At 49.7% G+C, this 12,917-nt stretch overlaps 1 protein-coding gene across 1 annotated transcript in view; it reads left to right on the top strand.

Moving 5' to 3' along the window:
• Window positions 1-896: 896 nt before the first annotated feature.
• LOC142588909 (kelch-like protein diablo) overlaps window positions 897-12,917 on the top strand; it is a 30,444-nt gene continuing 18,423 nt past the window's right edge. Inside the window, exons 1-6 of the mRNA XM_075700720.1 lie at window positions 897-1,153; window positions 3,680-3,790; window positions 4,140-4,359; window positions 6,095-6,244; window positions 8,287-8,365; window positions 9,504-9,703. Of these exons, the coding sequence (XP_075556835.1) occupies window positions 897-1,153; window positions 3,680-3,790; window positions 4,140-4,359; window positions 6,095-6,244; window positions 8,287-8,365; window positions 9,504-9,703 (1,017 nt within the window). The remainder of the gene's footprint in view (window positions 1,154-3,679; window positions 3,791-4,139; window positions 4,360-6,094; window positions 6,245-8,286; window positions 8,366-9,503; window positions 9,704-12,917) is intronic.

The following is a 12,917-nucleotide window of genomic DNA, read 5'->3' as shown; positions in this document are numbered from 1 at the left end:
ACCGGCAGGTCTAGCCCACCGGCCCGGTCGCGGGCACGCCGGATGGCCAGGATTTGCTTTTCTAGAGCGGGGCTACGCAGAAGAGAGTCCCACTCCTCCTTGATAAACTTGGGGTATGTCGACCCGCAATCCCAGAGCATGTGAGCGTCGTCGCGATACACGTCGGGGTAAGCCTCGTAGAGAGCGGACAGACACGGATATGTGCTGGTCTGTAGAAGTCTAAGCGAAACGGCTTGCTCCCTATTCAACTTAGGCTGCATCGAACGTACATGACATTTTTGCTGACCACGTTACCGGCTTCGCACTCTTCACATACATACACTTTTTTTTTTCATTTTGACATTCCTGATGGTCACGCATTAAAATGTGCGCAGTTCTGCATCCCGCAGCTACTTCAGCATAATCTCGGCCAACATAAGTCACCCAGCTGTTACAGTTGTTGCTGCTTTTGCCTCAAAACATCCTGCAGAGCGTATTTCACTACGACCTACCTTTTTCTTTTTCGAGTATGATGACAGGAATCCTAAAGAGAACAACCGGAACATGTGTTGATAAAAAGACGTAGCCACAGAACCCTGGCACAATGACCAATTCTCTCTATATCATCATGCTACGGCAGCAACAATACCAATAACACCAGCAACAACGAAGTCGAAGACGAGATAGTCGGGAAGCGCATGCCACGCAGCGCGTTCAAATAGCCGATAGCGGTCTATTTGAACCATCAAGCCCAAGGCAAATGGCTTAGTGGGTTCGATCGGACCGGTGTGCTGCCATCTCTTGGAGCGCCGATGACGCGGCAATCTGTGGCCGGCTGGGCGGCTCTTGCCTGTGGCCGGCTCACTCGCTTGGTATAGCCTCTGCCCTAACCACCGATCCTTCGTGGTGAGACAGAGATGTGCGCCGCGGTCGAAGTTGTGCACGCCGACGACGCTGCCGGCAAGACCGGCGATGGCGACATGATCACCGCGGAGCTCGAGGCAGCGCAGCTCTTCCACGACGATGGCCGGCAGCGTGGTTTCACGCCGGGCGTGGTGGCCAGGCTTATGCCTGGACTTCGAGATCAGAGGAAGATACGTCAGTTCTGCGACGTCGTGTTCCAGGCTGCCGATGGTTCGGAGATCTGGGCGCATCGGCTCGTGTTGGCTGCCAAGTGAGTGACGTTCCCACTCGCCTTTTAATGCATGAACATTAGGTGTTTCAAAGTGACAAAAAAAGCATGTCAAGTGTGGAAGGCTGGTCACGTGATAGAAGTATATAGTGCAACTGATGGTGCTCTGCACGAGCTCACTCGACACACGTCCTGCCTATTCGAGGAGCGAAGTGCAACTGACGGTGGTCTGCTCCGCGTCAACGTCAGTTGCACTTCGCTCCTCGAAGAGGCAGGACGTGTGTCGAGTGAGCTCCTGAATAACATTTGCAATGTGGTGACCGTGGTTTAAGTCGTGGATACGGTACCTCTAAGAGACGTGATGTAATGCTAACGCATTTCTCTCCCATTTACTGCTGAATCGCCACTGAACTTTTTTTTTTACTTGTCGGAATCTCGTCCGTATCTATACGAGCACGGTATTCCGGTGTCGCCTTTAACGCGATAGCATTAAGCAGCCCGTGTCGCAGAAAATGCGGTGTCGGCGTCCGGCGTCAGACATATCTCCGGCAAAAATATGTCCGAATCGCATATACCCAAGCCGTCCATGTGACGCATGAAATTGACTGAACTAATTGAATTTCTCAAGCTAAAATATGTATAAAAATCGTAAACTACGCTTGCACACAAACTACAGACATGATAGCTCTCGGATTGTAATTTGACTATACGACAAAACATAATTCTGTGAGGCGAAAATTCAAACAAACTCCTCCACACACACAAACCGTTCGTGGCATTCACAAAGCGGCTTCGGGGTCCGCCGTTTTATGCGCGCCGGCGGGATGGGGTGCCTTGGGGGCCACGGAACGGGGCGCCCGATTCCTTGCAGTAACTCCAGATGGCGCTCGCCTCTGCCGCATCGCCCCGGCTCACGCAAGAATCCGTGGTTCCACCACAGAGCTCGCCTTCGTGCATAGTGTTCGTGGCAAGCGTTTCCCGGTAAACGTTACGGTTGCATACGCTCCAGTTTCCGGGAAGTGAGAAGCATTCAGGGATCTTCGAATGCTATCGCATGGCCTTCGTGAAACAAATCATCCGTAGAACAGTACCGTCAGCCACAAAATTTTACGAAATACGAGATCTGAGAAAAAGCTGAATATCTGTGCAGCCTCACAACGCAGCCTTGTATTTACAGCCTCCGCTAGTATATCTGAGTAACATTGTGGTGTTCGGTTTCATTGACTACTGTTATAGGCTGCTCGGAAACTGAACGTTTTCCGAGTTCCCTTGGTCCGTAAACTTCTGTGGCTGACTGTGCATGTGCGGCCTATACGGGCCTATAATAGCACGGCGTCCAATAGGAGTACCGCCTTTGTGTGTGACCGCTACAGTTATTCCTGCGTGCATTTACTCAAGGAGAGAGGAATGAAAAGCAGAGCACTTAATCCGCTTGCCGATGCCGCTTTAGCGGCCGCGGACCAATACGTAATGACATGTGGCTGCTGCGAATTCGTTTTCACTGGGAAAATATTCATTTGCAGATTATACTTAAGTTTGTGCGCATGGCTCGGCAGCGCATGCGCAGAGCGCGCCCGTGAGACACATCTACTTCTGCTGTCGCGGAGGGCCGTGGTACTAGCAGACCACTGAAAACGCACGCGAAGCGAGAAGCCTTGGGTCACGTGTGCCACAGTGACACGTACCACCCGCTGACAACAAACAACTCCCGCTTCGCTATTACGGACTCTGCGCAGGCCGTTATGGTCCCGTTTCGATGGAAGTTTAAGCTGCTCTTACACGTGGGGGATCGCGCAAAGTGCGCCTTCCTCCGCACTACCGAGGCGAACGCACATTTTGTTTTTTATGTATAGAAGCAAGAATTCCCAGCAAAAAGTCCCCGAGTCTCGTGAAAGACTGTATACAGCAAAAGTCCCCATATGTCCCTCTCGCAACTCGCGCATGCGGACGACGCCCGGGCAAATGCGAAAAAACTCGAGTACGGATCACCGGCCTCAGAGTAGCAGAAACGAATAGCGAATGGTATGCTTTTGATGGCTGCAGGAGCCGGAAGCAATCACAAAACCGGGAACGTCATAGACGCCATGTTTTGAACAGCGTCTGTTAGTTGTGGAATTAATTTGTAGAAAGATGGCCAGGTCGGCTCGAGTTTGTACGCTTTAACGTGCTACTCCGCACATGGGAAAGGGAAAGGGGAACAAAAGACGAATAGGGCATGATTACAGAAATAGTGGTGCAGTGGACGCGTATCGTCAACACAGCAGCACAATTAAAGTTCGGAGGCTGCATAAGTACTAAATAAAATATTATAGCTCTGAGACTGAGGTTTCCGCTTGTTAACACGCAATGCAATATTGGGGGTTGCGGCGACTTAATGAAGACGACGACGAAGAGGTATTTATTGTAATATTTCATATCCATTATTAGTAACTTTCATTTCACAATTGCCAGTTACAAATTTAGTTTCGATTTATTTTCTCTTAAATTAATACATTTTTTTAAACTCTTGCGCCGCCCGATTCATGATCGATCCCCCAGAGTAGCTTGTGCAATTTCATGTTTTGAGAGTACAACAGCAACAACAATTTCACTAGGCACGACCAACCATGCGAGGCCACGTGGCGCGCGGAGGAGAGAACAAGTGCCTGTGGTGCTCGCAGTGCACAGGCTGTCTTCAAGGTGGGTAAAAGGAGGGACGTTCGTGCGTCTTTATGCGCTCGTTTGTCTTACATTCATTCAGGCGTTCCTGTTCCATTGTGGCTTCTGCGGTTAAAAAGGATAAGTTGCAGGAACTCCCTCTGTTCATCGCGGATACGTAATGGCGAAGCGCTACGTTGTCACTATCGGTCATTTCGCGTGCAGGTGTTCTGTATGCTACGTTCTCTTCACTCTCGCCAAGGAAGGCCCGAATCTCGAACATTCCAGCAGCGAATCAAGTATAACGTAAAAAAAAAAAGTTTGCAGAACTCCCTTTGTTCCGGTTTTGCACCCTGTGGTAAGGCACCATGTCGGTCCCTCTGCGATGCAGGTACTCGGGCTGCTACGTGCTCTTCACTCTCGCCGAGGAAGGCGTGAATCCCGAGCAGAAGCGGAAGAACGAGTCGATCCCGCCCATCCGGGTCGTGGTGGAAGACCTGAACAACGAGATGATCAAGCTGCTCGTCGACTTCGCCTACCACGTTCCCCTGCACGAGCACATCGGTCTGCACAATGTCGGCAATGTGCTCGAGCTCGCCGAGAAGCTTAAGGTCAGTCGCGAGCTACCCGAGGCGCTTCTCAGTCTTCGTTTCGAGGAGGATGGCACGCATCTCGAGACCGTTGCCGTTAGCACGCCCCACCTCTATCGTGATCATCGGCCAGCGTTCTAAGCCATGGGCCGAGGTCGCGGCTTTAATGGCGGCGATTGCAAACCGCGACGACGGTAGCTCGAATCTTTTGAACCTGTGTTTATATATTTGCGCTGCGCAGGCGCGGTGGGAAGTCTAGCTGAAGGGGAGATATACCTTTCCTGACCGTGGTATTAGGGTAGGGAGTTGCATAACTCGCAGGAAGTGCGGCGACCTGGTGTAACCACTGAAATCATGTTAGAGTGCAGCAGGGAGGATGGAGGGACCCTTGAGTTACAGGTGACACGGCTAGCCTCGGCTGTGAGGCAGGAGGCAGCATTGAAAGGGGCCACGTTATGATGCTGATCATATAACACGCGGTACCTTTCTTATTTGCCCGGTTTGTCAAGCTACGTAAATGAGACACTCGCGATGAATGGTTCCTATAAAAGCATGGCGTCTATAACGTCGCCTAGCCAATTGTGTCACCTGCATTACGGCAAATGATGCCCTTGGAGGTCGAATGTAGACATCAGGGACCCCAACAAAGGCAACGTCACATTTATCTTGTTTACTATTGCTATTCTATTCTGTTGTTTAACAAACCAGACAAGCATAGTATTGCGATGAGTTATGCTGTGTTACGCTGTACTACCCGCAACACAAAATGAAATCTTGTCTCGAAATTCGGTCAACGAACATTTCGCGGTTTGTAGCAGTAGGCACAAAATGTGCTCCAATTTTGCCGAATCTTTTGTTTTCAGATAAGAACAGCGTATATAAAGACGCTCGACGTGTCATTGGCTTGCCGTAAAACAAGAAACGATGTTTCTTCAGTGCCAGCCCATAAATGCGACTTATTCAAGTGGTTACATCTTCGGCGAATGTCAATTAACATCTGAAATCGTCGACGTCTGCGCACCCAATTACGCACCTAGCAGAACGTGATCGCTGCGTCATGGGCCATAGTCGCGGGCTCACCTGCAGTTGTCGACTGACGAAACGGCACGTGTGTACAAATCGAGTCAAGTTTAGCCCTGTAATGCTCAAGCACTGTTCCACGTAAAAGAAAATCGCAACAACTTGTTCGCCTTTGCTTCTGGCAGTGGGGAGCACATTTGTATTCTTTGTGCACGAAACGCTGAACTGTTAGTTTAGTTAAAACTTAATCGGTATTGTAAATAACTAATGAGTAATCGGTTCGTTCAGCTATCCACAGCCGAAACTTTGCTCACGTGCACTAAAATGCAACTACGGATTTGCTTCAAGATCTCGGCGTCAAAACGACGACCTCGTTTGAGACATCAAAAGCGCGAACAAATACTTAGATTCAGTTATACATCATAAAAAAAAAATATGTCAGGTGGTTGAAATTACTCCCAAGGCATCAACTACGCCGACTTAAGTAGCCGCAGTGTGGCTTGGAGGCGATTAACCTCACGAATTAATCAAATCGATTTGAGAGTGCACCAACGAACAACACATCTCGCTGCGCAATTCTTTTCTACTTTGTCAGTGAAAGCAGTGTGCAGAAAGAGGGTGTAGCCTGTTTTTTGCAACCACGCTCGTTGACTTTCATACGTTGCTCTTTGAGACTATATACAAAGTTTGCCGAAGCTCAGCAGAGACTTCCTCCAATTCGATTTTGTCGACGCAGTTAATCCGGATACGGGATCACTGCCTGAACACCCTCAAGCAGAATCTTGAACCGGAGAGCTGCGTCGACACTTACCACCTGGCCTCCCGTTGCGGATACGAGAACCTTGCCGGAGAATCTTTTCGCTATCTCCTGCGGAACTTCGGCGAGGTAAGAGCATTGAAATGAATCATTTTCAACTAAATAATGCATTATAAAGGCAACATTTAGCATTTCCCATTCTCGTAGAAGCTCGTTTCCCTTGATGCATCATAGGAAACGAAAAAAAAATAGTTGCTTTGAACTTCGGAAAGGTAAAGACTCGATAACGTCCGAAATTGCAAACACGAATATTAGACAAATTCACGTACTGCACGTCCTATCCGTGGTTGTTCAACGGCCGCAGTGTTAAATCACTCTAGTAACTTTTCTAGGAAACTTTTCACTATTGTCAATGCTGCGATTCATGGTGATATCATTGGACGTAGCCGGATTTCCGTGGTCCCCTTCGTAGAGATTGGCGAGGGTCAATGCGATTGCAGGTGTGGAAGAACAGCGCTCAGTTCCCGTCCCTGACACCAGAGGAGCTGCGTACCCTCCTGGAAGACAACCGGTTGTACGCTCCGAAGGAGCTAGAGGACACGTTCCCCGCCATTCTCAAGTGGATCTCCGCCGACGTACCCGGCAGGACGGTTTACCTCGCCAAGTTCCTGCCGCTCGTGCGCTTCACACGGTGTTCTGTCACGTGAGCGCACCCTCACCCCCGCGTCTTTAGAGTAAAGCGACGGCTGCGCGTTGCGTCGGCTTTGTCGTCACGCACGTGATCTCATTCCATTTCATGACGTCACAGTCGAGCCACTGAACGGACGGATGGATGGATGGATGGATGCGTGCGTGCGTGCATGCATGAATTGAGCGGCTCCTTTGAAACGGGGTGGTGGGTTGCGCCACCAAGCTCTTGTTATTATATAGCCTAATGTCCCACCTATGCTAAAGAAAAAAAAGAAATGAAAAAAAAATACTAGCGATGAATCTCGATAACCAAACTTCCTGAACCTCTATTGTGAACTTTGTTTTTGCACGCCTCCGTTGTTTGTCGTTTCCCTACTTTTTTTCCACCATTCTTCCAATTTCCGCTTACTTTCAATAGTGGCACAGCACACTCTTGTGGGTGGTGTTTGTAGAATTCTTATATTGTCACCGACTGTAGTAGGAATGCATTTGCTTGTTAGGAAACGGCTTTCGTCAATTTCTTCGCGTCAGTGGGGGAAACGGTAAAGGGAGGAGGATGTTGATAGGTTCATGCTTGCTGTGGGAAGGAGAGAAATCAATTGCATAATACTGCGGCAACACGGTACGTCAACGCTGAATGTCAACACCCATATCTGGAACACATAATTGGTTCATGCTTTCGACGAGCCGTAACTGCCGAGATTTCGGAGCAGCGTGTTGTACGCGAGCCAGCAGGAGAATAATCGGGTGACCTTTATTGTGGAACCTGCTTCTGTAGCTAGCCCTGTGTGTGCCACTCTCCTTAGGAAGACCGGCTATTGTAAGCATAGGCCGGAGTACTCCCTCGCCGGTGTGCAGTGACATATACTCGCTGCAACACTCGTTTTGCGGGCTTGAAATAGAACTTTTGGGAGTGACGATGGGTGTGAGTGGACAGATGAATGAACGTCAGGGACTGTCGGCGAGTTCGACTGGACGCGAGTTACGAGAGTGAGTGGGTGCCTGAAGGTGCGAACGCAAGTGTGAGTTCGAGTCAGTAAGTGTTGGTGAGCATGAATGTGTGCGAGTAGGAACGTAAGCGAGTGGCAGAGCCAGCGTGAGTATACGTGAGTGCGGTTGAATGCATAAAGCCTGCGAAAATAATATAGGTGAGTAAGTATGAGCGAATGTCCGCTTATGCTGCCTCCCCCCCTCCATGTTATAGTACTTAATTGCCGTTAGGTACTTCGTAGTTAATTATCGCACAAAGGCGTAGACAACGAAGACTGCGACGATGGTAGGTTTCCTATATTTCGCTGCACTTTCTGAACTATAGTCCTCGATATGCGGGCGACATGTTTGCGTGTGTCACGTGTTCTGCTTCTAGGTGCCGGGAATTAGAATTGTTTCGAAAATTGTTGTTTGCAGTAGCGCGTTACGCGGGGCCCCCAGAAGCCGGGTCACCTGCCGATTCTTATCTCTTCACGTCCCTCTTGTTGCAGGGACTTCGAGAAAGTCATCACCAACGAACAAGTCCAGGGGGATGGAGACAGCCTGGAGGTGCTGAACGTGATTCATCAGGTCGGCTGCTACTCTGCTGCACAGCTTGCACTTGCTCAATGTTTTCGCTGATCGAGACAATGCTGTCTGCGGTTGCATTGGCATGCAGTTGGTGACGCGTTGATCGCGATGTAGGTATACGTGTGCTGTAGGTTCGCCCGCCAGAAACGAATGACGCGCTCCAGCATGATGCACGTACTAGTATGGGTGGCACACGCGAAATGCAAATGTAATGCATGTGCTGTTATAGGGATGTTGGCGCATGCTGCGTCGACAATATGTCGTGCTCCATTAGTGTACATTTACGAACGCCGTATTAAGACTCTGTGCTATTATTGCACGTGATCCATGCAACCCGCAGAGTCACTAGGTTTCGTTATAAGCACCTATACACAAATTACAGGTGATTGGATGATTAGAAATACCGAATTAGCGATTCTCGTGATCATAAAATCTAGAAAGACAGGTGAACTCTTCAAGTGAACGCAGCATAGAAAACGAAACAGGTAAATGAACCTAGGAAGCCTTGTCAAGCTATACAGCCATCCATGCTTCCAGAATACATTGCAGTCTCTCGAGGTTCTCGCACCGCAAAATCCCTTGATCCTGCCGCTCCCGCCTATATGGATGCGAGCAGCTAGCAGTGGTGGTAGTGCCATCACGTGACATTATGTTCAAATTCCGAGTACTAAGCTATCTGCTGACTCACATGCTGGTTATAGGGCGCCGGCAAGAGAACTGTGTCATGCGGCTGTTAGTGCACTGTTTTAAATCATTTTGCTTTTCGTTGTCTAACTTTTCTGGTTTCACATTGCCAGCCCGTCGCTGAAGCCTCGCGGGAAAGGTCGCACGTATACATGTGTGACCACGTGAGTTTTAACCACTAAGCCCGAAGAGTAATGCATTTTGATGACCCAGGTTCTTGCGTAGCTTCCACAGCGTTGCACGCCAATACGGAACGGAATATGAGTAAAATATGATAGGTCAATGCAATAAGAACTCGGGTCCTCACTGGTTATGTAAACCGTCTGCAGTGACCGAGTGTATTGTACTTCGCGCATAGTGGTTGTTGTTTCAGCCCTTGTCCGGATTTCCGCCAAATCGGCGCGTCCTGCAATTCGTCGGGCAACCTGCTTAAAACGTTTTATTTTTAACGCAGACGCTGTCCCGGCAATCCATGGCTGTTGGCGAAGTTGCCGGCCTAGACCTGTCCCCAAAACTGTGGCTCACGCCTCGCTTGCCCAAGGACATCCTGTTCCTTTTCGGCGGCTGGACGACGGCCACTACCAACAGGATGCTCACGTACAACTGCCGCACGGCCAAATGGCGCGTGATGGGCAACCAGAACACCCCGCCCAGGTAATGTGTCCACTCTGTCGTTCGCTCACGCACTGAACAATTCTCGCACGTATATAAAGTTTTGGCGACGAAAATGCTTTCAGGTTGTGCTAGGCCAGGACAACTCGTTAGAGTGATTCGCCGCCTGGCTGAGACGTTACGCGCGTAAATAGATACGGAGATGATGGTTGCCGCCCGTTAAACAATGGGAATAAGTGAAACGGCTTCGCATTGTGGACAAATCGGTCGTCATTAATTAGTTTAATTACGGGGTTTTACGTTCTAAAACCACTTTCTGATTATGAGCACGCCGTAGTGGAGGACTCCGGAAATTTCAACCACCTGGGGTTCTTTAACGAGCACCTAAATCTAAGTACGCGGGTGTTTTCGCATTTCGCCCCCATCGAAATGCGGCGCCAGCAGCGCAGCGCTGGTAGCGACATCTGTACTGTTGGGCGCGAGGAGTTACGGAGACGCCATCTGTCGGAAGCGCCTCCTTTGCGTAGTATGAGGGATCACGCGGCGCGCTCCTCATAGCTTTCGCTTACGACGCTCAATAAAAACAACACACGGTAGCCCTCCTGGACATTTATGTATATTACTCTCAAAACGAGGGAAGTTTTTGACTGTCGATATAATAATCTTGGGCAAACTGAAAGCACAGAACCGTTTACAGACGCTATCTGTTTAACGAATACGTACAGTGAACGCCACTGCGCGCGGTCGCCGCGATGGAGTCTCCCGAACCGGCTTCTTGCGTGAAAGGTAGGCAAACGCTGAGAGTAAACTATGTGAAATATGTTCTTATAGTAGGCTGTCTGTATAACCAAATGGGGCACAACAGAATGACGCCTCAACGCAGCGATCGCACGGGTTCGCAGCGACCGAATGCGCGTCTGCATGCATGTAAGCGCACAATGTTTTGCATTCGCTGTGAACGCGTTTTTGGACCGTGCCGTGACCTTTAGGCCACAGCATATGAACATTTCACAGTACACTAGCAACCATTGTTCCGTGGACGCTATCAGAACTGTTCAAAAATAATTTCATTATAGAGACTTCGATGCCTGCGGGGACTGTGATGTGCCATCGCGACGATTCAATCTTTTCCTGTCTTCTAAGTTCTTGGACATTTCAATATTGTTTCTCAAGTTACGTCGCACTGTATATTTATCGGTCTTGGGATGCGATTTCCCTCTGCTTCTTTTACGTAATCCAGTGCATTAATTCATAACACAAACATGACCATATGTCATGCCTTTCTTTTAATGTGCGTCTTACCGCTCCCTTTCCGTTCCAGTGAACTAGCCAGTATCTAGCATCAACAAGTTCATAGACCAAACCGTCATGACATTAGCCGGGCAACGGGCGCGGGCGAGCTTCTCAGCGCTCGTTTTCTGCTGCTCACCGATCGCGCAGTCCCGGCGCCGTATCAGAAATCTTCCTCGCGGCTGTGCTTGCAGCATACCCGAGTTGTAGCTGATGGCTGTCTGCCGGTTCTAAGTTTCGCCAGCCAAGCTTCACGCAGCTCCTTGCCCTGCGGCTACGTGTGAATGAGGCTGGCACCGGGCTCCGTTGCGTACGTCCGACACTGCGGCACCGAGCAGTGCCCTACCGTGCTGCACGCCTCCAAAGGCAGCCACTACCTATTATAGTACTTTCGAACGTTGTCAAGCGGACACCCAAGGCGGTAAAGCCTCACCACTTAATCAGAACCGCGGCACAGATAGGACTTTAAACTTTCGTTTTCAGCTCGCTTCGGCGCTTCCGAAGCAGCCGACGCGGCCGCTGTGTCCACGTGATCCTTCACGCCACGTCACGCCGACGGTGGCGCCAGCTTTTCCACCGGCGGAGCTCGCCCCCAATAAAGCGGAAATGCGGGCTGCTCGTTTTTGGTCATAGGTGGTCATCCCAATGACAGCGCCCGTCTCTTCTTTGTCCCGTCCTTCGTTTTTAAGGTGGTCACTCGATAGAAGCGACGTCCTGCGGCGCTTTGTTTTACCGCAAGGCTTTAGAATTGGTAATTTCTTGCGTGCTGTTTTTCGCGGAAGGATTATTTAGAAGAAAAAAATGCTGCTGTATGTTCAGAGTGTTTTCCGCCTGTAAACATAATATTGCAGTTTGCGCACTGCCAAACTTTCGTGCACGTATACTACTGGGCAAAAAAGCGTTGTTGCGTTTAGGTTTGTCATGACCCGGAAATGGCGCCCGAGGAACAAGCATGACGCCGCATGAGGTCCATCGTGTATCTTAAACGCGGTTCACAGATGCGATAAATACCTCTTAAAAACGAGCCATATTTATGGGAACTGTACATCGTTGTAAGCGGTAAATCGCTAAAAGGGGAGAGGCTCCAATACAGTCGTATAGTGACGCATGTCGCTCACTCGATGAGCGCAGGAGCTCGTAAAATGTATGTCGGAACAAAGCCGAGCTCGATACCGATGACGCGTAATTCTGCTTAAAAACGGTCAGAACTCGCCCCGAAGAAGCAGCCACGTGACCGATCGTTCGCAAGGTTAGCGCTGCGAGTGCATGGCATCCGAGAATGGGCGCCGCGTGCACCCAATCTCTGAGGCCTCGAAGATGATTTATTGGCATCCCCTTTGAAACGGGGCGGGGAGAAATAGTCCCCTAGCCTGCTTGATTAAACCAGTTATGCTATGCAGGCAATTCATTCTAGCATTGTTGTATACATCTCCTTAATATCTCTCTCTCTTTCTATACTTCCTTCTCTGTCTACCTTCTACCGCTACCTATGCCGCTACATGATCCAATCGTGTCAATCTCCTCCATGCTTTTTTTTCCCCGCCAGTGCTCCAAACGCCTCTGGCTCATCTCGAGTGCTGATCGGTTCATGCTTCTGTCCACTTTAAATCCAAGTGCTTCTTGAATGTGTACGTTGTGTACTGGTCTCGGTGGTCGAATCCCTTGGCATTGCATTAGCATGTGCTCGGTGTTCTCCGGATTTGGAATGGGTCAGCCAGCGCCACTCACGGCTTTGACACCGGATGTAAGAGTGCCGCTATTACAGCTCGCAGGAAGTGACGTACCACCCGGACTCAGCCTGTCCCGAGCCAGCCGTAGTGGCTGCTAGCTACTTTTCACATAACCTAAACTAACCTAACTGGACTAGCGTGATTTTCTAGAATTATTAGAAAAAAAATTATCTCATGCCGAGTGCGATACAGAAATTGACGTCATATCAGTCACACTGTGCATGTTTTCCTGGCAC

Source organism: Dermacentor variabilis, chromosome 7 (genome assembly GCF_050947875.1).
Source record: "Dermacentor variabilis isolate Ectoservices chromosome 7, ASM5094787v1, whole genome shotgun sequence".
In the NCBI taxonomy this organism is placed as follows: domain Eukaryota; kingdom Metazoa; phylum Arthropoda; class Arachnida; order Ixodida; family Ixodidae; genus Dermacentor; species Dermacentor variabilis.
The sequence above is the reverse complement of the archived record's forward strand: the minus strand, read 5'-3'. Positions and strand labels throughout refer to the sequence as shown.